The sequence below is a fragment of the Alternaria infectoria genome (genome assembly GCF_024043175.1).
Source record: "Alternaria infectoria strain BMP 0036 chromosome Unknown scaffold_3, whole genome shotgun sequence".
Classification (NCBI taxonomy): Eukaryota; Fungi; Ascomycota; class Dothideomycetes; order Pleosporales; family Pleosporaceae; genus Alternaria; species Alternaria infectoria.
Window position 1 is genome coordinate 2196426 of NW_026250692.1, and position 24249 is coordinate 2220674.

The window sequence follows — 24249 nt, forward strand, 5'->3', positions numbered from 1 at the left end:
TCTTGTATAGCTGGCGACGACCCAGGCAGTGCTTTCCTGCCCTTGCGTACATAACACGTCGTCGGGCCTCCAAACTCCAACTAGACAACAATCTTCAGGTGCTGCTGATGAGACCGAACTTTTGCACCCACCAAAAGCCCCCGCCCAACCACTCTCCACCGTGGACAGACCCCGTGTTCCTTTGACGACTTGGCAGCCAAGAGCATTTGCGGCTCTTGAACAAGCCTTCTGCGCGACCCAAGCTGTACGTAACTGCTGATCCATCATACATCCATCCCTTCCTTCGCGCCCCACAAGCGTCCCGATTGCTGTCCGCTGTCCGCTGTCCGCCTCGTGCCCGTCACGTTAGCATCCATGGGGCTGCGGCGCCGTGCACGACGGCTTGTCTTTGCTCACGCTAGAGAGCACTGCCACCATCACCATCGTCGTTCCCCGCGTGGGACCGCGAGACATCACCGTATTGCCACGATTACGCCGTGTCCACCGCAATGCTGACCAGAGGTGCGCGCTATCCAGTTGCTTGTCACCGACGCCGTCCATCGCCATCACCACAGCCCCCCGTCCATCTGAGACAGTTGCGCGTCGCCGTTGCGTGCGCCAGCCCCGAAGCGATCGCCCAAGAACCACAACACCATATACCGGACACCTGACCGCGTCCTCCGCCGTGCTTGCTGCGCCTATTGTTCTGACTAGCCACGCAAAGCCATTCTCGCGATATACCTACCGACGGTCGCGCGCGCCTCCCGACCGCGGTGCTTGCACGCAACAGCTCGTCCCGGCGGCCCGACTAGCTTGTACTGGCACATTTGTAGAATCGTGTGGGCTCCCGGAGACGACCGTCTATACTGCGGATAGCCGCATGATGTGCCTGGTACACGGAGTATGACTTCCAGCCAGACACGTGCAGCTGCTACTCCGTCCTCCCCAGTGTCGAGCCGGTCGTTCTTCTCTCGGCTCAAATCGCCCTTGACATCCAAGTCTCGCAACTACACCGAGTTCTATATTCAATCAGATGACCCCCATCGCCATTACACGCCGGGCGACATCATTAGTGGAACTGTCATTATCAAGATCGTCAAACCCCTGAGAATCACTCATTTGGTCGTATCTTTGCACGGCTATGCGCAGGTTTTCAAGAACCCAAATACCCCCGGAGATGCCTACAAGAACTACTGCTCAACAGTCGGCTCTGGGAGAGGGAAAAAGGCAGTGAGCTACTTTGGCAATGGATTCGTTTCGCTGTTCGAGGACGAGGTTGTGCTTTGCGGCGAGGGAAGACTAGCTGAGGGTGTATACCACTTCAACTTCGAACTCGAGTTCCCTTCCAAAGGCTTGCCCAGCAGTATTGACGTAAGTAGCGATTCGTTCGCGGCTGACAGAATTACTACTAACCAATCACAGTTCGAGCGCGGAACGATATCTTACATGCTCAATGCCACCTTGACACGCCCCACGACCATGTCGCCGACCGCATCATGCGACACAAAGGTCTACCTCACCGAATCGATCGACATTGCGCCCGTGCCGCAGCTGAAGCCCCGTGTCATTTCTCTGGAACCCATATCTAGACGAACACGCGCTAGGTCGACACGGAAACGGCCGATAGAGGAAACACCACATACACCCTCTGGCTCGGAGCCTCAGTCAGTGGGGCCCGCCTTGGAAGCGACTAAGACCATCGATGAGACGGAGGGTCCACGGAGCCCCTCGCCTAGCGACGTGAGCTATGAGAGTCAAAGGAGTAGTGGAAACGCTTCCGGAACGGAGTACGGCATTCGTTCGATCAACACGGCTACAGATGGATCAAACTCACAAAATGGAAGTCGAGCGACACTGAAAGGAAAGACAATCACAGCCACGATCGACGTGCTCAAGGGCGGCTTTCTCAGAGGCGACCAAATACCGATCAAAGTGACTGTGAATCACACGAAGCATATACGAAGCTTAAAAGGTATCATCATCACGTTGTATCGTCAAGCACGAGTTGACATGCATCCTGCACTGCCTGTCGTACCAAACAGCAAAGGCGACAAGACCAAGTCAGAAGATTACTATCCGAAATCAAGGACTGGTCTAGGAGGGTTATCCCTCTCATCAGCTGGATCCAGTCACTTGTTCCGAAAGGATCTGTGTCAATCTTTCGCACCACTTTTCGTCGATCCCAGGACGCTCATGGCCGAGGTGAAGTGTGCGGTGCGCGTACCGGATGAAGCTTTCCCCACAATATCAAACGTACCGGGCGCAATGATATCCTTCAAATACTACGTCGAGGTCGTTGTAGACATACAAGGCAAGCTCACAGGCCTCGACCGAATGGTGTCCAACGCTGGGCTTGTCAATCTGCCTTCTGCAGCTGGAGGTACCTCTGCCATGACACGTGACGATGCTAGCGGCAGCATGTTCTCGACTTGGGGAGGCAACTTTGTCGACACCGATCAGATTCGCCGCGAGAAGGGCATCATCTCTGCTTTATTCGAAGTTGTTATCGGTACCAGAGACAGCGACCGGAACGGCAAGAAGAAACAGATACAGGAACAGCCGGCTGATGACAATGGCGCCTACGGAGGATACAACGATGAGCAGGGCTATGATCAGTACTACTACGAGCAGGACGAGAACGGGCAATACTACGATTACAATTACGATCCAACGTATGACGACGTCCCCGGATATGAACAGCATAGTGCAGGCAGAGCACCAGGGTTCCCTGTGCCTGCAGTTGTTCCTCAAGAAGAGCAGGGGATATCGGAGAAAGAACGGTTGCGACGAGCAGAAGAACGCTTACTACCTTCTCAACCGCCAGATGCTGCTGGATCCTCCACTCCTTCAGGGGGTGCTCAATATGGCATACCTGCGTCAGCGCCTGTGCTACCAGATGATGATGATCCAAACCCTCCTTACGTCGCAGTAGCTTCATCATCTTCGACTCCAGCCCATCCTCCGCCCCCATTTCGTGCGACCTCTTCGCCCATGTTGTCGTCACGCATGACATCATCACCATCGTTACAGCGCCGTGTTACGAACATCACAGATGACGAGACGAGAACTATTCGAACTGAGTCCTCGCATACCATACATCCCAGTCGATCAGAGCCACCCGTTAATGGCGAAGATAACGACCCATCGAAACCACTGCCGCCATTACCACCCCAATCGCCACATACGGCACAAGGCTCGGCACCAGAGTACGTCGCTGGCTCATCATCACATGTCGAACCTACCGATGACAAGCAGGAGATGCAGCGACGTAGACTGGAAATGGAAAGAAGTGCACCGCCCACAGATCATGATGAAGATGGAGAGTCCTCACATGCTCTTTCAGCGCCACCACTCGATAGAATGCGGAGCTTACAATTGGTACCTTCGGCACCTGCGCTAAACGACGAAGACGAAGATCTCGTGGGCGCTGTACGCCCAGGTCGAAGTACGCAAGGTGCGCCGCAAGATAGCAGGCGGCAAAGCGAAGCCTTGCCGGAGTACCGGAGGTGACATGCATGACAATGGCGTTTGCGGTATTTCAGGCGCGACCATGCATAGAAAGGAGCGTTGCGTACAGCGGAATCTTATGCGGGAATCTTTTCAAAACGCAAATTTACAGGAAATAGTTGGGCGGTTGACTCTTATGATATCCTTGAATTATATTACATTACTATGATGCCTGAGCCCTCAATTTTGAGAAGATATTGCCTGCTTGTTCTGCCATGACTTGGTCTATCGCACTGAAGACAAGATTCAGAACTCTTATAGTGGCGAACTGTCCTTGCGACAAACCCGCGACATTCTGCGCATGCCCGGCTCACCACTCTCTCTTTGTCCCCAGAGGTCCAGGGCTCACTTAATCTCCCGTAGTCGGCGTTCGACGACGATCTCAAGATCACGAGAGTGCGCGTTGTGTATCTTTTGCAAGCTCGCTAGCTGCCTGCCCATAGCGGCTTCGATATTGATCTTTTGACCGAGAAGATCCTGGAGACGTTTGAGCTGTGCTTGATGGGCTGCTGATCTGAGGTACTGTTAGTCTGTGGTTCATCATTTTTTCCATGACTACGTTGCTTACGCTTCAGCCTCGTGTGTGTCAAAGACTGCATTGATAGACTCTTCCAACTCCTCTTTCTTTTTGTTGTAAGCTATACCTACATTCTTCTTCGACGTGTCATGATACTTGCGTCGCTGCACAAGTGGTTAGCCTCATGTCTCCGACAACCGAAGGACGAGGCGAGTGTGGGTCATAGACGTGAACATGGAGACGACAGTCTGCTGGTGATGGGCCCATCTCAACATACGTCGTCTACCATCTTCACCATCATTTGTTCCAGTGGGCCATCGGAAGTGCGCTGCAAAGCTTCTGCCTCATCATCTCCAGCATGTTCATCGTCGATCGCACTATTGCCTTGGTCGAGATCTTCGAGATCATCTGCTTCGTTGATGACCTGTTTCCGTGAATGCCTTGCGCTCTGGCGAGTGGTGGCTGTGGAGGGGCTTGTGAGTGTGGATTTCTTGGTTGTGCGCGGTGGTGCCATGGCTGCTGTTGGTAAGTGCTGATAATTAGTGGTGTGAGTGAAGGTGATGATCAATCGTTTTGCCGTAGCCTTCGTATTGCGAAAGTCGTTGTGGCTCAAGTGATGGAAGCTTGTAAGTTAGAGGGTGAAAGTTGGAGGCTTGGATACGGCGAGGGATGGCTTCCCCACATGGATGGCGCCAAGATTCCGCGCTAGCGTGCATCCACAGTTTTTTCGGGCTTGTGTTTGCGGACTCCCGCTTTCTCTTCAACAATCACGAAATCGCTCAGTCTGTTCAGTGTTCAGCATGGGTCTCGCAGCGCCGAAGAAGTACGTTCGCCAGTTTGGCTCTGGCTGTTTCCTGCCAAACTAACGCCGCACCAGTCGATCGAAGATCTCCAACGATCCCCAAAACACTACTTGGGCGAACAACACGTCGCGCTTCGGCCATCGCATATTGACCTCGCAAGGATGGCAGCCCGGCAACTCACTGGGCGCGACAGACGCCTCCCACGCCGCTCACTATACCGCTGCCTCGCAATCGCACATCCGAGTATTCCTAAAAGACGACAACCTTGGCTTGGGCGCAAAGCGAGGAAGTGAGCGCGCCGAGAACTTTGGTCTTGCAGGACTAGAGAGCATTCTTGGACGTCTGAATGGCAATGAGGCGGAGGTCAAGAAGGAAGAGGAAAGACGAGAGGAAATTGAGAAGAGGGCTTTTGTCTACCGGAAATACGGCATGATGAACTTTGTGAGCGGTGGTTTCCTGGTGGGCGACAAGATTACCAAGGGCTCGGATATCAAGAAGGAAGTGGAGATCAAGACTGAGATCAAGACCGAGTCGGAGAGCGAGGACGGCGCATCGGCGAAGAAAGATAAAAAGAGGAAGCGAGAGGAGCGCACCGAAGACGAGCCCAAGGTGAAGCGCAAGAAGAAGAGCATGGATTTGCGCGACGAAGCACGCAAGGAGGGCGACTCATCCAAGTCAAAGAAAGACAAGAAGGATAAAAAAGATAAAAAGGAAAAGAAGAAAGACAAGTCGAAGAAATCAAAACGGGCATCTTCATCTGACGCCGAATCTTCCACGGACGACGCCGCCGCTCCGGCATCTGACCCAGAACCGCTCACAGACAAGGAACGGCGGAAGGCCGAGAAGAAGGCACGCAAGGAGGAGAAGAAGGCGAAGAAGGCCCTGAAGAAAGCTGCAAAGAAGGCTGCGAAAAAGGACAGCTCAGACGACTCGAGCTCAGAAAGCGAGGAAGACGAGAGCGCGCCGACAACGATTTCATCGGTACCTGTGTCGAAGACATCTACGCCTGTTCCCGCGGGCCTATCATACACTCCACGAGGCATGCATGCCGTCAGACAGAAGTGGATCCGGCAGAAGAAGGCTGCGACTATGGATGCACAAGCGATGAAAGAGGTGTGTTTGCATTGCCATGGCTCGATGTGCTTCCCACTAACGTTTCCATAGATATTCATGATCAAGACGCCATCGTAGACTCATCCGGATGAACCGATCTGTACATGCATAGCGAGGAGTTATCAGGGTTTTTGGTTTAGCATGCACGTGCCGGGTTGTATTCTCAAGTTCCGGGCCATCGCGATAGAGAGCATAGAGATGCCCAATTACACTACACCAAGTTTGGCTCTGATCTTGATCTTCCTGTCAGTCGATTGCGTCGCGTTGCATGGCGTGGTGTGGCTGTAAGCTTCGTACAACGGACAGTCGGAGCCCGACGATTGCGTGGCAGACATGGTCATGTCGGGCCTAATAGGGCTTTACATTGATAAGACTTTAATATTCCCCGCGTTTGAACCATCGGTCCTAGTATTAAGCCACCGGGCCCCTCGTCAAGCTTACTGCGGCTGTAGAGGACGGGTGCGCAAAGGCAAGGGGCAGTGTTGATATTGTTCGCGTGACTGCGCCCAAGTATCTGAGGTGAATGGGACATGACGGAGCCACCGGTGAGGACTGCGTTGCGTCACAGAGAGAGGCCACTCGGGGCGATGGCGGGACATTTGTTTGTTGGAAATGTGCCGGCAGCCATAGGGCGGTTCCAGAAACAGGGATGCAAGATTACCCCCGTCAGTTCCTGCATGGTGGAGCTGATCACTAGTCCGCAGCCGACTTAGCCCATGTATAATGACCTCGCCCGACTTTGGTACTTGGCCCGCCCGTTGAGCACGACGCCTCCTTGACGGCCAATTCCCTACTCCATTCACTCACGCTCACTTGTCACCTGTTGCTTTTCTTCTTCTTCTTCCACCCGCCATGTCAGCAAACGGCAGCATGCGCAGACGAACCGTCGACGCGCCCGGTAAGGCAATTGTCCCGATGTTGTCCGAGTCCTGTATGGCTAACCCGTACGCAGCGAGCCTTCACCCGCGCACATCGTCGCATTCCACCCAAACACCCGAACCCTCACCTATAGATTCCATGCCCGCGCAATTGGCCTCTGACATGCCTTCCATTTCCACATCGAAGCCGAACGGCGCGCCTGCGCTGCTCCGCAAGCAGTCGTCACCCATGATGCCTCCTTTCATGGTCTCTGCACCCGGCAAGGTCATCGTCTACGGAGAACACGCGGTAGTGCACGGCAAGGTAGGATTAATAGCACAATCATGTCGGGACACGTGCTGACCGTCTGCAGGCTGCCATCGCCGCCGCCATATCGCTCCGCTCCTACCTCCACGTCTCGTTCCTCTCCAAATCGAATCGGACCGTTAAACTGCGCTTCCCCGACATACAGATGGAACACACGTGGAATATCGATGACCTGCCATGGGACAGTTTCTCCAAGTCAGGCAAGAAGAAGTACTACTACGACCTCGTCACCTCGCTCGACCCCGACCTCATGGCCGCCATCCAGCCCTTCATCGACGAAGTCTCACCGAAAGCCCCCGAGTCGATACGCAAAATCCACCACGCCTCTGCGTGTTCCTTTCTATACCTATTCCTTTCCCTCGCGTCGCGCAAAGTCCCTCCGTGCGTTTACACATTACGATCTACCATTCCCATTGGTGCTGGATTGGGCAGTAGCGCCAGTATATCCGTCTGCCTCAGCACGGCAATGCTGCTGCAGATACGCGCACTCAGCGGACCTCATCAAGACCAGCCGCCGCAAGAATGTGAGCTCAACATCGAGCGAATCAACCGCTGGGCGTTCGTGGGGGAGATGTGCATACACGGAAATCCCTCAGGTGTCGACAATACCGTTTCCTCGGGCGGCAAAGCGGTTCTCTTCCAGCGGAGGGATTACGACAAGCCACCTCTGGTCATACCATTGCATAGCTTCCCCGAGCTCCCACTGCTGCTCGTCAACACACGGCAATCGCGCAGCACGGCAACAGAAGTCGCCAAGGTCGCCAACCTTCTTAAGGTGCATCCCGCCCTCACAGAAAACATCCTCAATGCTATTGGCCTGGTGACGGAATCTGCACACAAATTACTCACGTCTCCCGATTTCGATGCAACATCTCCAGACTCACTGAGACATCTCGGTGAGCTTGTCACGATGAACCACGGGCTACTCGTCTCATTGGGCGTCTCACATCCCAAACTTGAGCGTATCCGCGAGATTATCGATCACACGGGCATCGGATGGACAAAACTTACAGGCGCAGGAGGCGGAGGATGCGCTATTACTATTCTTAAGCCCCAACCGCCAGCCCTCACTAACGGTCATGCGAATGGCGCGCACCACGATACCTCATCTGACGAATCTGACGCCTCTTCCGAAGCGGACGGGGGCGGCGCCGCATCCGTAATATCCAACGGCACAAAGCTAAAGTATAAGATTCTCGACTCTCTTGAGGTCAAATTAGAGAAGGAAGGCTTCGAGAAGTTCGAGACGACGCTTGCTGGTGACGGAGTAGGTGTGCTCTGGCCTGCTGTTCTACACAACGGGAATGAAGAGGAAGGCGGAGAGGAGATTGACCAAGAGAAGTTCCTTCGGGCCGAGGGCACAGTCGGTATCGAAAGACTGGTCGGCGTGTCCAGCTCGAAACGAAAGGGCCCCAGAGAGGTTAGAGAGGGTTGGAAATTCTGGAGACCCTGGGAGGTTCCCGAGTAGTAAACTCGGGTCTTTTGTTCCAAACAACTCGTCTGCTTCCAACATGTTCTGGCAATGTCCTGGTTGGGTTCGAGTTTCATCTTCCGTTCTTGTTTCTTTGCTATTTAGCTAGATATAGGGATTTCATTGTACTTGAAGCTTTGACAGGCGTCAAGGAAAAGGCTAAAGAAGTAATGTCTTGTAGATATGAGATGGCTGATACAATATGGCTGCAAGGCGCCTGCGGCCGAAGCATGGCCTAGCGTGAGCAGGACAGCAATAATGGAGTCTCAGAGTTCCTCATGCATCAGTTCATTGTACTGCGAATTTTAGTCTGCGATCCACCTACAATAAACACAGGGTCGTAGCGAATTGAGGTGTGCAGGTAAAGAGTGAATGTGGCGTACCATGTGTGATTGGGCAGCTAATTTTTGGTAGATCAAGCGAGCCACGCGCGACACCTGCAGAAGCCCAACCATTGTCTTGCGCCGTAGTCAACCTTTGATCGTTTCCTTCACCCACACCACTCGCCCATAAAACCCTGCGCCTCCGTCGGAACCCTTGGATACGTTACTCCCAACAACACACAACCTATACCTTTTCACAAACAACTGCAATTATGGCACCAGGAAAGTGGGGTACGTCATGTTCGCTGCCACTGCGCGCGGTTCAAGATGGTCATGCAAAAACTTGGGACTGACATGATCTACAGACGACGAGGATGAGGGCAGCACTCCTCCCACATCCCCACAGGTGGCTCCCATCGCCCGCCGCAGCAAGTTCGACGATGAAGAAGAAGACGACGATGTGCGTCAGCCCACCATGCCCCGCGCTTGAATACTTCAATCCCCGCCACGACCAAATGTACTGACATTGGATACAATAGGTTCTAGATTCATGGGACGCCGCCGAGGATTCCGAAGTCGAACGCGAGAAGGCAAAGAAGGCCGCCGAGGCAAAGGCTAAGGCGGAGGCAGAGGCAAAGGCGAACCACAAGTCCAAGGCGCAAAGGATCGAGGAGCACAGGCAGGCCGCACTACGCCGGCGGCAGATGGAAGAGGACGGCGAGACCGATGAAGAAGAGACTGAGGCTGAGCGCCGCGAACGAATGCGCCAGGCAGAACTCGACGCTTCGCGCGCCCAGGCCGAGGAACTCTTTGGCGACCTGAGCGTCGCCCCCAAGGCCCGTACTGGCAAAGCCATCACTATTGCCGACGAGTCCGACCCGGGCAACGCCATCGACCTTTCCTCCCTCGCCATTTTCAACCCCAACACCAAGGACCAGTTTACTAAGCTCCGGGAAACTCTCACACCTCTGATTGCTGGCAACTCTAAGAAGGGCCAGTACTCGCTGTTCCTACAAGAGTTCACCAAGCAGATTGCTAAGGATCTGCCAAGTGAGCAGATTAAGAAGATTGCATCTGGCCTGACGACACTGAGCAATGAGAAGATGAAGGAGGAGAAGGCTGCTGAGAAGGGTGGAAAGAAGAGCAAGGCTGCAAAGACCAAGACGACACTCAATGCGAGCAGAGACGTCGGCGTCAGGGCAGATACTAGGGCATACGATGACGACGACTTTGGCGAGTAAGTCATGTTTGAGCCCGTCTGGCTTTCACAGATGCTAACAGATTATAGTGACGACTTCATGTGAGGCATGACGAGGCATCTTATGCATACGCCTTTCATATTAGAGTTCATTCCTCATCATTCAGTTTGGAGTCGCGGTTGGTCTTTTCAGGAAGGATCAAAAGGGAAACATACGTGCATGGCGTCTTGCGCTTGACGTCTCTGTTTCGCGGTTGTGCTTCGAGATGAAGCGACATAGGTTTACTGCATATGTGGTGCATTATAGATAGATGCGCGTAGACAGTAGATGTCTGGTTCTTGCAATCTGAGCACCCAATGTTGAAACATCTTACATAAACAGCACAACATGAGTGTGTTGACACGTGTATCAGCTCTTTTCCACTAGCGGTGATCGCAGAAACTGAATGTAATGCTGTCAGCCCACAGTCCAGACACGATAGTGAGCCATCCTGAGATTGAGTTGGTGCCGGCCAATGCTGCTTCGTCAAACTCCGACGCATCGCAACGCGGGGCAACATGTGTTGATGGAACGTCATCCCGCCCCAAAAAAAATCGAACGCGCCAGTCAGTCACGGCTACCAAATTTCCTGCACCAATTGGGGTAATGTGAGCCAGAGAATTCCTAAGCCCGATACCATCGATATGCGCGCTCAGTTACTATGCTTTTGAGGGCTCACAGCCATTGGCGCATTACACGTGTAGCTCTTACCCCTCATTGAGTCACTCATTCGAGACGCGCCTCAATCTTGTACACTACAAAACGACACACACATCCACCCACTCGAGCCCACATATCTGGTCTGACGCCGCCCGCGCATTTAGCCCTCTCCACGGCACCAAGCCCGCATCCAATTGCAAGTGCCGACGTGGGACTCGTGGCCTAGCCCGTAGCAGAATTCCCCATTCAAGTCTTTGTTAGAGGGTGCACAGCGCGCGTCTGCATACTACAAACCCTAGCAATTGCGTGCTTGATTCATAGCCATGGATCTCGTCAACTCGTACGTTCCGATTGTTCCTTTTCCCCATTCTTTTTCCTTCTTCTGATAGCTTCTTGTATGACCATGGGGTACACCAACGGAAATGATGGCGCAAGTGAGATCGAGCGCATCGCGCAAAGAGCGCGTCAGGGCAGCAGGAGTCTTCCTTTCATGACTGACCTTTTGGGAAACAGCTTGAACGACCGTCTCCTCTTTGCGGTGCCTAAGAGTACGTCGCCTATATTACTACTGGCTGGACTCATAGGCTAACAACCATCGCAGAGGGCCGCCTCCACCAAGCATGTCTTGATCTCCTCCACGGCTCGGACATTCAGTTCCACCGACACTCCCGCCTCGATATCGCGCTCGTCAAGAACCACCCTCTCGCTCTCGTCTTCCTACCCGCCGCTGATATCCCGACTTTCGTAGGAGAAGGTCGCGTAGACTTGGGCATAACAGGGCGCGATCAAGTCGCAGAACATGAGTGCGTTGCACCACCTACTGCCACCAGCGGCGTAGAGGAGGTCCTCGATCTCGGTTTTGGAAAATGCAGTCTGCAGGTACAAGTCCCCGCAAAGGGCGACCTAGCCAAGCCAGAGGACTTGATCGGCAAGAATGTTGTCACCAGCTTCACCAACCTGGCTGAGCAGTACTTCCGGAAACTCGAGGCCGAGCAAGCTGGAAACACAAACGGCGATGCCAATGGCGATGCGAAACTCAAGACAGTCATCAAGTACGTTGGCGGCAGTGTTGAAGCGGCATGCGCATTGGGTGTCGCGGACGGTATTGTCGATTTGGTGGAGTCAGGAGAGACGATGCGCGCTGCAGGCCTCAAGGCCATCTCCACAGTCGTTGATTCCAGCGCCATTCTCATCAAGTCAAAGCACCCATCAGATCCCAAACTGGTTGAGCTGATCACCGCTCGCATAAAGGGTGTCATCAGTAAGTCGCATCGAATTCCGCGTTCGTTTAGCACAGCTAATCTCTCGCAGCTGCACAAAAGTACGTTCTGTGCACATACAACATCGACCGATCGAAACTCGATATCGCGCGCAAGATCACTCCCGGACGTCGCGCCCCCACCGTCAACGCGTTGGAAGAGGATGGCTGGGTGGCTGTACAGGCTATGGTGCTCAGGAAAGACATCGCTATTGCCATGGACAAACTGACGGAGGTCGGGGCTACCGATCTCATCGTAACAAAGATCGAGAACTCGAGAACGGGTGATTGAGCGACGCATGGCGCATGGGTTATGGAGGCATAAACTGGTCTACATCTTCTGCGCAACATGTGCATGCGATAGATGAGGACCATATAGAAAGCTTTTAGTATACTCGCTGGACGGTCCGCTCTTTGGATTTGTGACCGACTACTATAGAATCAGAAGCTCCCGTGTTTCTCGTGTCCAACAAGCTCTGAATTGCGAAATTTTACCATGAAGTTTGCTATCAAGTCCCGCATGTTTACCGCGCATTTGCGGACCCTGGACCTTTGTTACCAGACTGGGCAAGTTGTGGGTCGCGGTCTAAACGATGTGGTGAGTAGTTCGGCGCTAAGTCTCGCAGGACCTTATCCACAGGGTCGTATCTGTAGCTTTAGACCGTTAGTATCACAAGCACTGCTGAGCAGCTAACTGCTCGACATGCTACGCACCCGAAATATTGCGCAGTATATATTTGCTTACGTTTGCCAAACCTCCATCAAGCATTCTTGGTCCAACGGTAGGATAATTGCCTTCCAAGCAATTGGCCCGGGTTCGAGTACGTTCTATTCCTCTTCCACATCATCCAACATCATTCTAACAGCCTCTCCAGCTCCCGGAGGATGCACAACATCCTTCTCCACAATTGCGAGATGATCATTCTTTTTTTGCTTAGACGTCATCTTGACGCCGTGACGAGCGAGGATGCGAGGCATAGAAATTATTTTTTGCCTGCGCTTAGAGCAGGTATATAATGTTGCGTGTAGTGCAAGCTTTGAAGAAATGCTCTAGGTTTGCCGTGGTCGACTGAGGTAGTAATAGTTGTTGTGTAATTTGATGCCCACGCGTCTCACAATGGCTCCCCTCAGTACACATCAGCGGTATAGTTTTAAGCACATCATGTAGCAACCAAGACAGTAAAGACAGCAAAACAACACGCGCAAGATTTGCCGAGCATGAAATTCAGTTCATCATTTAACACTTCGTACATTAAGAGTATCTCGAAGATCAATGAAACATCACCATCGACATTAGATGGTAAAAAGCGATGAGTTCGATAAACCCCGTGTCAATCCCAGCGACGGTCCGGTCGGTCTAGCACTATCTCAACCCGAGGTGTTGGTCACAACTTGGACATTGGATAGTGGACATTTGATAGTGGGTAGTGAGTTGGTACCGAGGAGACTGTGCCAAAGACCAACCAGACCATCACCAAAACCGGCACGGGGAATAATGTAAACTTGTTACATTGCGATGAGCTACAAACAAACTCCTAATACCACTGTCCGACCAAGAGAGTGAATGCTGCCACCACTACAAGCACAAAACTGAACCAAAACACTACAATAACCCATCGCAAACTCCATTGCTATGCCACGCTCGCTTATTCAATAAAGGAGGGAAGTTGTCGTTCATCATCGTTCATCGTTGTTCGGTTAAGCCGCTTCGATCTACTCAATGCTGATCTTACGGGGCTGAGGAGCCTGGGCCTTGGGAACAAGGATGCTCAAGATACCGTTCTTGAGACTAGCCTTGACGGCTTCCTGGTTGACGCGAGCGGGGAAGGCGAAGGAGCGGTGGAATTCTCCGACTGAGCGCTCGCTGACCCAGTACTTGGCCTTGTTCTCGTCGTGCTTGGAGACGTCCTTGTTCTCGGACTGCTTGGCGACCTTGTTGGATTCGCTGGGGTCGTCCTCAACCTTGGGCTGGAGCTTCTTCTGCTGGGAAGCTTCACCGTTCTCGATGAAGCCCTGAGGGCGTTGACCTTCCTCGCGGACGTGCTCGTGGCGGCCCGAGATGGTCAGCGTGTTGTTGTCGGTCCATTCGATGTTGATGTCCTTTTGCTCGACACCGGGGAGTTCTCCGTGGAGTTCGTAGCCCTCCTTGGTCTCCTTCACGTCAAACTTGGGAGTGAAGGACCGGACGTTGGTGAATTCGCGGTCGAGGTTGCGGAAGGCTTGCCTATCGTACTCGTCGAAGAGACGGAAGATAGGAGCGAATTCCTGAGTGAATCGTGGGAAGAGAGACATTGTTGCTGGTGCGTTGGAAAAGCGTCGAGTGGTTGTGATCGTAGGCTTGGTGATGCGGTTGAGTTGTCGAGGAACTCGTTGGATTGTAGAGCGGATTGATTGCATAGAAGACTCGTTGTTTGTTGTTCTGATGATGAGCTTTGAGAGACGCCTCGAAGGCTATATATACCCGAGAGATGAGTCTCTAGAATGATCGCACTGCAGAGAGGCATCAGTGTTGCGTCGACGACGATGCTGCGAGAAGCCTCGGAGATGGCTCGGGGAGTTTCTAGAGCTTTCGAACACGACGTTTGTCGTCATGTTGTCGTACGCGATCAGACGAGATCGTGGGATGAGAAGCTTCCAGCTCTTGTCGGGGGAAACTATCATGGCAAGCTCCAGGTTGATCCTGCTTCGGTGAGGGGCGAGTTGGGACTAGAAAGTTCGGGGTGGTGGCTCAGACCATATCACGTGACGTCCACGCTCGAAGTATCCAACGCCTTGGGAGCGACATGTGAGGTATCTGCTGCACAAGGCCTGTGTACCCCGCAATTCGGTCATGTATTGCGTGATGTTCATCTAACAGGTTGTATCACGGTGACGTTGGGTGCTCGCTCACTGGTGCGCCGCTTCGTTTCTCGTTCCTTGATCCTGCATTCCCCCGCTACCTGTGGATGTCTCGGATGCCTGGCTCAGACCATGTCTCTAGCTGATTTCTTCCTCTTCGAAGCAGATATTCGATGGTACCGAAGTCCTTCTTGCCGACATCCCGGTGCTTATGGAACTCGGATCTGGAGCTACTCGTCAGCTGTCGCAGCATATCGTTCCTTCAACTTGATCGCACCTTGCAAAGTCCCGGAAATGCGACTGCGTCTCCTGTGACTGCGTAAGTAGGTGTTTGTAATCATAGTGTTGTAATTGACATACCGTTGGTTTCTGCTTCACAGCTCTTAGGCATTGTCGGTAGAGAGACAGAACGTCTTTCTGAAGTCCTGACAACCGTACCATCTCGGCCAGGTGCAGATGTGGTAAGCAACTGAAAAGACACAAGATGTATAGTCACGCACGTTGGCGACGTTGGGATGCAAGAACGAATGGCGGCGAACGAAGCCAGAGCCGAAGGGCCGTGCTCCTAAGACCGAAGAGGTTAGCGTGATTGATGACGATTTCGATGATGTTGGATCGCTTCCGCGCATCGTAGCATGCTCGAATGAGGGTGACAATACATTCGAGATGTTTGCATGTCTAACAAAGTTCATGGGGGCACGCAGTATCACTGATCAAAAACTTCCACACGCGAAGATCGCAAATACACCATGAACACATCGCAGATTCCCTTGGTAATGTAGTATTGTAAGATCGAAACTGTGTGTGGGTGTGTCGCATGCTTCGTTCACTTTCATCTAGGTGCCGTGCCGCATGAAGAAACTCATGGCGCGCTCTCGCTTTCAAGTAGACCCAGCTTGACCTTGATGTCATGCGGCCACACGAACCATTGTTTGTGTAGATCCCACTCCTTTTCTGGATCCTCAAGCTCGATCTTTGAGACATTAGCACTCACATCCACACCCAGAAGAAGTCGAAACGTACCTTGTATCTTCCAAATACCGTCGCAACGACCTTGTAGACCTCTACCAGTGCCAAAGGTTTGCCAAGGCAGATTCTGTTGCCTCCTCCGAACGACATGTCTGCGTCTTTCATCTTCTTGATCCTGGCCTCGTACGCGCCGGGTTCTTCGCGCTCACTTTGCAGCCATCGCTCTGGACGGAACTCATGGGGCTTCGCACCGAAAATGCTCTCCTTGTAATGAAGGACCCATGGATTCACCCCGACAATTGTTCCAGGTGGCAATGTTGTTCCGTTGGACAATGTAAGACCAGTCGCAGGCACAACGCGCTCGAGAATGTGACCTACAACGGGATGCATACGGAGACCTTCTTTGATGCATGCATCTAGGTAGGGTAGCTGTTCGATCGTAGTATATGATGTAGGGAAGGAGAGACGTGCAGAGAGGAGTTCGTTGACGAGGCGTTCTTTGGATGCTGATGACTTGAGGATGTGATAGAAGATGCCTTTTATCACAATGGCAAGGGTATCGGCACCGCCGAGAATCTGCAGGAGCGGTGTTAGTTCTACCCACGCCACAGCGCAGCCATGAAACACTCACATTGATGATCATGTATCCAATAACCTCGTTGTCGGTGACAAGGTCCGGGAACTCCTTCTTTGCTTCGAGAAAGCCATTGAGAAAGTCTTTCTTTCCGTTTCCAAGTTCAGGGTTCTGCATACGCTCCATGAACCGCTCGACGGAGAAGCCGGCAGCAACTGAGAAGTCATCGAACTTATAGAGCGAGCGTGGCCACTTAGGGTTCTTTCCGAGCCATTTGTCGAGAACAGGCATTTGGCCGACCTAGCGAATGTCAGCAAGAAGTTTTGTAATCGAAACAGTTGTGAGAGCTTTCGACTCAACGTAGAACATACCACGGAGAAATAGCGCATCACACGTTCAGCGGTTCCAAGCATGTCGCCAACATCCGTACCCTGTTCCATGAAGCCAATACGCTTGCTCCAGGTCATATCACCCAAGAAGTCCCATGCGAAGAACGAGATCCAATCAGCAATATCGCATGTCTGGTCCTTGTTGGCGCCTTCCACAAAGCGGGCGTCGAGTTGACTGCATAGGGTACGAAGGTTGTCGTCCATAATACTCTCGATCTGGAGAGCATTTTGAAGACTGTACAGCTTTTGAACTGGCTTAACATTCTTGGAGTGGAACTCATTGCTGCGCGTACTGAAGATGTTTTGAATGAGATGCCCATCTTGAAGGGCGTCGTTGATAGACCGAAGGAGGGTTAGCACAATCCACCTCTAAGGACGACTGCCTATATCTTACGTAGTAATCGCTCTATTGTAATGTCAGCAGTCGTTTCAATAACAGCTGTGTTCCATGCGCTGACCTTCAAGTACGTCCCACGAGTGTTGTAAATAGTTTTGATCAGACTAGCATCAGCAACACTAACGGTATTGGGACCGAGACGAACGATATCGCCATGCTGTTCATGAAGTTTCCTCTGGGTCTCGATATGAGTTTGCCCATAGTGATTGAGGAAACGCCAGATATCCGAGAACTTGGCTAGAAAGGGACCGGGAATAGATTTGAGCGGGGATTGCAAGTAAGCCAGAACGTATCGAGTGATGAGAAGGACTGTTCCGAGGCCGATTGCCTTGACGAATAACCCTGCCAATGCCATGTTGTCACTTAACTCCGCACATGCAATGTGATTCTGAAAAGGAAAAAAGGACACAACCCCAGGAGTGGGAAGAGGATTGAATATGGTAATGCAGGTGACAAGGCCTTCCCGCTTCAGATTGTTGCGAATCACCTAGTAGCCGCATGTTCAGGTATCGGTCTAGCATATGTACGAAGACGGGGCCAGGATCGAGTCCCCTTCGCTTGGTCGCCCTGGTGTTGGTGAAGCCAAGTCCAACTTGCCCTGAGCGAGGCAAGGCGCCGCTTGCGTACAAGCATGGCGTGTATTGCTTTTTCCCACCACCTTTTTATCGCAATCCTAGGCTTAGCCATTGGTCGTACCAGCCATCGCGAATGTCGGGGAAGCGGTCCCTTGCACTAATGACGGAGTGACAGCGGGAGGTGTGGAGTTTTACGGTTCACGGGTACTAACACAGGCTAATCATGTGGGGACTGACCGGGCCCTGCAGAGCAGGTGTGAGGCAGGTGAGGTTCGCTCCATTTGCAGGTCCAACCGCATCAAGCTCCTATGTTGGATGCGACCTCGGAATGCATCTCTTGACAGTCCCCGGAGAACGGCGCAGATGAACACGCTTATCTGCGTTCCACAGTCCTGGAAAACTGCCTCGTAGGATCTGACTCCTTCGCTCCTTCACTCCTTTCCGCACGCCGCTGCTGGTTAGACCGAGGTTGATCCGTCGGACGTGCGATTGAAACGCCACTAAAGATCGCTTAGCCGAGTCTGGTGTGGCCCACAGCTGACCCTCACGATTAGTAGTGCGGGCAACGGCCCGTCACGGAAAGGCCAAACGTTCCTGTACAACTTCAGATCATCTAACTCTGCATGCAAGAACAAATTTTCGCAATGCCATTTCGAAGCCACTTGCGTAGCATGAACGATCCAAGGTTTCGCGAAGGATATGGCCCAATTGACTAGTGCACAGCACCGCATTCCAGAGACGGGATGTTACGAGATTCAAACCGGATAGGCCTCCACATTCGGGGACAGTGGATAACCGGTAGTCGCATACTCCGAGCTTTGGACACTCATTGGTCCTGATACATTTAGCTTCATCGCCGAACGGTGAAGGAACACCATCCTACTCCACCTGAGCGCTCAACCTGGGCCAATCCTCATCACGCGGACAACTGGCCCTCAGCGAATCAAACGAAGCGGACCCATGAACAACAGGTCCTGTTGGACCGCAGGTTGTGCTGCGTCAACCCGCAAGCAAAAGAAAAAGCATTTCATCTCTTCCTTCGTGCTATGCAAGCTGCAAGATACAAGACAATTTGACACATGAAGCGCCAACGGGGTATCTTGCTCCGGTAGTTGCGAGAGATTTGTGATCAACATCTCTCCTGGGTATGCAAAATGAATTACTCTGGGAAGAAGTGAAGCAGAAGACGGGAACTAGTTTGGCGGCAAAGTAAAAACAGTCTACCAACGTCAAGCTACACAAGGATTCAACGGAGGACTGCTTTTTTTTCGAGGCCTCGCATGCATGAAACCTCACTCATAGCGCCTCTCTGCAGGGTAATGAGAGCGACAAGAACGGCAACAAAGCTTTGATACTATGCCTTGTTTGATTGCCCATGCAGGTCCCGAGAATTAGCGGTTTGTTTTGGCTTGGAAACCCGGCCCCCCTTCAGTTTCCCATAGCCACAACGGGGTTGCAATGATGCGCTCGGGCCGTAGACGTACATGCAAGTATGTTTGCTCTTCAGCATGGGTGTCTTCGAGGTCACAATTGAGGCTATAGATGCGTCAGTCTAACATTCCTTGCCACCACTCGAGTCGTTGATCTGAACGTAAAACCTTTTGCGCAGAGCACAGGGCTGCCTTCACCTCATCCATAATTGTCTCTTCTTTGGACACAAGCCTACACGCTCATCAACGGCACACTGGAATAGCAAACGACGAGGAGAGAGGCCCCTCCCAGGTTTTCAACCATACCCAGATACCAGCAATCAAGATGGGCAAGCCAGCGGATTTTGCGGACATACTCAATGGGGTGATGTGGTCTCAAGTCGTCCTTGGCACTGTGCTTGTTGCATTGCGAATGTACACAAGGCAGTATATTGTGAGAAATATCGGATGGGACGACGTGTTGATGTTGGTCAATCTGGTAAGTTTACACCTATTCACAAACTTCAACTTGGTAGTTAATCAAAGGCTCAATAAACTGACTTTCAAAGGCTACCTTCATCGGTTATGTTGGCTGCGTGTCTGTTGGTATCACCTATGGTGTTGGCAAACAGACGGCCGACATTGTACGACTCGACCTCAACTACTCCAAATCGATCATGTGGGAAGCCATCGGTCAAGGCATCTGCATCATGGGAATAGCTGCCTCCAAGGGTTCAGTAGCACTGTTTCTCCTGCGCATTGTTATCAAGAGATGGCACATTGCTATCCTCTGGTTTTGCATAGCGAGTACGACAGTGCTTTGCATCATCACAACAACGCTTCTGTACACTCAGTGTGTACCATCGGCGTTTTTATGGGATCAGACAATCGAAGGCGGCTATTGCTGGCTGAACTTCACTGAGGTCGGTCTAACGATGGGCGCTTGGTCTGCAGCTATGGACTTCGTTCTCGCTCTCCTTCGTACGTTACCCTGCTGTGTACCACTCCAAAGTAGACACTGACCGTTTCTAGCTTGGCACATTATCATGGGACTCAATATGAAACGCAAGGATAAGATTACGATCGCATCTGGTCTCTCTTTGGGCATTTTTGCCGGTGCGTGCTCTGTTGTTCGTACCATTGAACTGCGATCCATGTCCTCAATGGAGAACTACGTGTACGACACCGCGAGTATGCTTCTTTGGTCTTCCACCGAAGTATTCCTCACCATTGTTTGCGCTTGTGTCCCCGTTCTTCGGCCACTTTACGTCCGCATCAAATACGGTTCACGCGGCGACTCCTCGGGCCAGAACTCCTATCCACTCAAGGAGTACTCCAAGTCCAAGAGCAGCCGTGGTATGGATGGAAGTAGGAAGTCGGATAAAATATACATGGGCCCTGGGGAGAGTGTTTTACAGACAACAGTTCGGATGGGCAGTGATACAGCAAGCGAGGAGACGATACTCAGGGAGAGTCATGGGAACAACGCTTGGAACCATGAGCCGAAGGACCCGGGCGATATCACCATCACCACCACTGTCACCTCGAGGGACGATTTTGTATGAACAAAAGCGATTTGTATAGATATAGTAGTACTTGCTACCACCACATACTTGATAGAAGCTACTTGTAGCATCACGAACGGGCCAAACACTCTTGCAATGCTCAGTCATTGTGTTCTCATATTTGTTGTGAGATTGACAGTAGGATTATCGACAACGATACAGCTACTGACAACTTGCTTGGAAGTGTGCGTCGATGTACTACAGCGTGTAGGTTTGCGTCGATTAGACTTACCGTCCCTCACTCCTTGACGGAGAAGTACATCTTAGCAAACATGTATTTACAGCCCTTGAAGATTTGAGCCAACCGAATCACTGTATGCACGCAAAGACCAGGAAGGTTAGATTGCTCTTAGTATTACTCAACACCACTGGTAAGACCCCGCTCATGAACGGTAAACGTCTGTTTTGATAGCGAACGTCGAAGGCGTACGAAATTTGCTTTTGCGCGGAACGCGCAGAGGGTCCGTGGCAGCCGACAGCCGTAGATCTCCACCATTCCGACAAAAGCATGACGACCGATCTACTAGCAGCTTGCAAGACCCCTGATATCTCTGAGAAGTGTCTGATTCAGGTTTCAATGGGGTTGCGATTTTGGCTCACCTGCATCCCGAGGGCGTTTCCCGGCCCCGCAGTTTTGCCCTGCGGAAACTTGCGGGGGTCATGGCGCTGCCGCTGCCGTCGCATCACTCTTATGTGCAAATCCCGCTCTCCCCTCTTTGATCTTGCTTTTCAAACGCGTTATTTCCAGATACGCAGGAAGTGCGCTGCGACAAAGTCTGAAAACGGTACGTTCCCCGCCAGCTCATGATGTTATCCACTCGGAAGCAGCGACATCCGTGCCTACCTGGTTAGCTCAAGGCGCTTCATGGGCTTCTGGACGATGAGCGCAGATATTTGCTATACGGCGGCGCATATACAGTGCGCGCCTTTTCTTTTGCTCGCGCAAGATGCAGATCGACTTTCAGATCATCCGCAGTTCTACGCAGATGGGTAGCACTCCTTCGTTAGGACGTTCTTCCTGGGCCGGATTTAATCTCACTTGAACATTCAACGCAGCATCAGATCTCGTATGCTTTTACGTCTCGAAGTAATTGAGCGCCGCTTTCGATAATTTTTGTCAGCGAGACCAGTGACTAGAAGGTGTGGACGAAGAGGTGGATATGATGTATTCCTTGTTCGCTCGCGACTATCAATGCACGATGTAATCTTGGAGTCAAATGAGCAAAAACGTTCAGCCGAAGATCGATAGCGACAAGGAACCAATGATAGCAGAAATCCCCATTACCAAGGCTGCTGACAGAAGACAACCCGATGCCGACGAGACCACAGGTCTTGTCACGAAGACTTTGTCTCCTTTGCTTCATTGCAAAACCTTCATCAGTGGCGTTGCCATTATTGTGGACCTCCATGTGACGGTCATTCATTCGGCGACACCCTCGTAGTGCAGAGCATACGGTTGTGGGCCACTGCAGACGCTCTTTCCGACAGTTCGACCGAGTTGCGACCAAGGTTCTGAAGAACTGAGCCCCACATCCTTCACACTACAACCCTCTTTGTCCGTCAAGTCTCGGGAGCCGTGCGATGGGGTATGGTTGGAGAAGGGAGTGTTGTGCATTTCGATATAGTGGTCTTCGTCATGTTCATCATGTTCGTCCTGTGTTCCGGGCTCTACCGTGGTCGACACAGAGATTCGGCGTCGCTCTATCGATCAGTCAGCATGAACTCTGGCCAACGCATATCGAATAATAGCACTGGTTAGACATCAGAGCGTCTGAGGATATTGTGGAGAGTCTTACTGCTGGCCGATGTCTGTCGTTGTAGTTCCTCGTACTCATACAACGGAAGGTAAGGGACGCATTTTTCAGGAGTGCATGCGCGAGATACGGGCGAGCTGCCTGCAGTTCCCCTTACTGAGTTCCTTCGTACATTCATGGTAGTATCTGTGGTCATATTTGTGAGGTTGGCACTGTCAGACAGGGCGTCGTGGTCGGTGAGCTCTAGGCTGGGAGGCCAAGACTCATCCTCAGGCATATCAAAGAGGGCACCGATGGCGCCGAGATCGGTCACATCGAAGCTTCTGTTCCTGACTGGAGATTGGTATCTGGCTTGGCTGTCGCGATGGTATTGGTCCTCGCGGGCTTGGATGCGATCTGGATGGATGTCCGAGTCCCCGCTCCTGGAAGACATACTGGCTACATGTGGTGAGATTATGCAGGCCGAGAAGTGTTTGAGTGGAAGAGCTGAAAGTGAGACGAAGGACCGGTGGCAAGTTTCCGGCAAAGCGAAAGGATCATCGGTCGGGATAAACAAGAGCGGAGAAAAATGATATTGCCTGTTGAAGCCAGGTATAATTCAGTATGTTTATCGAATCGTCAAAAAGACTGGCTAACGACGAGTATATATATAATCACAACTTGTGGTAGGCTGCGCGATGTGCCGTGATCTTCCACATCACCATCCACAGTCAGTGTCGCTCCGAGTCTTGCCTGTGAAAATGCACCAATGCAAATCAACTTCCCACGGAATCACCAACAACAGATGCATAAAGTCGGAGATGCCGTGAAATTATCAAGCAGAGCCGAGGCTTGAGAGTAGAGTTATCTTCCGTACCGTCTTCAAATGCTTAAGCTTACCGCATGTGATGAGCGGCTGTCTGACAACAACACGCTAGTACCTGTATGTTCCCGATTGTAAGGCTTCAACGGCGGCGCCGAATCAAGACGACAACGCCCTCGAAGCTTTGGTAACATGTGTCATACCCGCTTCAGACGTCACTATGGTGGCTTCGGCTGTCTCCAATCTACCGGGCCAGCGGTCGATCCGCGCCAAGACTCATGTGGATGGCAGTAATCATCCATGGGATTATCTGCTTGTACAGGAGCCGCGGCCGGCAATGTATGGGCACGTAAGATGCCATCACGAGAGCTTTGACTTCCTTGGTTTTTTAGCGTCATCGGCGCACTATGGCCAGCCCTTCCTAATGGCGTGTGGATGGCAGTGAGGTGTTGCTCGAGGTATTCACCTCTTGACAACTACACACTAGTGGATCTTCGCATGATTCTGCAAGTCTCGCATATCTCCACTGCCCTGTTTTGTTGAAATGCACATGCAAATGGCACGATGGTGGTGCAGTTCATCCGTCCCGCCGTTCCAAGCCCATCGCAGCGGGTGGTGGCTGCATATGCAAAGATACATGGGTAACACCGAGAGCGATCGGATATTTTTAAATCAGCTCTGCGCATGAGTGAAAACATCCGTAGATCGAAAGCAGCGAAGCAAAAATCACAGATGACATGAGAACATTCGCGTGTTCCTCGTTTGTTACCGCAGGCCCATACTGGCGGAGAGATTAGAAGTACATGGCGGTGTAGTCAACATGCTTTAAGATGATTTGGTATGATTAAACGGCTGCTCAAGATACTTCAAACTACTGCGCTATGGTTGTGATCGCAGAGAGCCATCGCTGCTAGCGCAAAAAC

The 24249-nt window shown here is 52.0% G+C and overlaps 6 protein-coding genes across 6 annotated transcripts; 5 read left to right on the forward strand and 1 right to left on the reverse strand.

Annotated features, from left to right (window-relative positions):
• Positions 1 to 882: 882 nt before the first annotated feature.
• On the forward strand, positions 883 to 3489 carry J4E92_002965 (uncharacterized protein; the record flags this gene model as incomplete). The annotated part of the gene is made up of 2 exons (XM_051494365.1): positions 883 to 1350; positions 1402 to 3489. 2 exons carry the CDS (start codon positions 883 to 885, stop codon positions 3487 to 3489), a joined length of 2556 nt encoding a protein of 851 aa, XP_051356044.1.
• Positions 3490 to 4803: 1314 nt separating this feature from the next.
• On the forward strand, positions 4804 to 5997 carry PXR1 (telomerase inhibitor; the record flags this gene model as incomplete). Its single annotated transcript, XM_051494366.1, has 3 exons — positions 4804 to 4826; positions 4881 to 5919; positions 5971 to 5997. 3 exons carry the CDS (start codon positions 4804 to 4806, stop codon positions 5995 to 5997), a joined length of 1089 nt encoding a protein of 362 aa, XP_051356045.1.
• Positions 5998 to 6771: 774 nt separating this feature from the next.
• On the forward strand, positions 6772 to 8572 carry J4E92_002967 (uncharacterized protein; the record flags this gene model as incomplete). The annotated part of the gene is made up of 3 exons (XM_051494367.1): positions 6772 to 6817; positions 6932 to 7101; positions 7151 to 8572. 3 exons carry the CDS (start codon positions 6772 to 6774, stop codon positions 8570 to 8572), a joined length of 1638 nt encoding a protein of 545 aa, XP_051356046.1.
• Positions 8573 to 9170: 598 nt separating this feature from the next.
• On the forward strand, positions 9171 to 10139 carry J4E92_002968 (uncharacterized protein; the record flags this gene model as incomplete). The annotated part of the gene is made up of 3 exons (XM_051494368.1): positions 9171 to 9189; positions 9264 to 9358; positions 9438 to 10139. 3 exons carry the CDS (start codon positions 9171 to 9173, stop codon positions 10137 to 10139), a joined length of 816 nt encoding a protein of 271 aa, XP_051356047.1.
• Positions 10140 to 11199: 1060 nt separating this feature from the next.
• On the forward strand, positions 11200 to 12346 carry HIS1 (ATP phosphoribosyltransferase (ATP-PRTase) (ATP-PRT); the record flags this gene model as incomplete). Its single annotated transcript, XM_051494369.1, has 3 exons — positions 11200 to 11344; positions 11398 to 12057; positions 12108 to 12346. The coding sequence occupies 3 exons, from the start codon at positions 11200 to 11202 to the stop codon at positions 12344 to 12346; spliced, it is 1044 nt and encodes a 347-aa protein (XP_051356048.1).
• Positions 12347 to 13767: 1421 nt separating this feature from the next.
• J4E92_002970 (uncharacterized protein) lies at positions 13768 to 14346 on the reverse strand (the record flags this gene model as incomplete). The annotated part of the gene is made up of 1 exon (XM_051494370.1): positions 13768 to 14346. The coding sequence occupies one exon, from the start codon at positions 14344 to 14346 to the stop codon at positions 13768 to 13770; it is 579 nt and encodes a 192-aa protein (XP_051356049.1).
• Positions 14347 to 24249: the final 9903 nt, after the last annotated feature.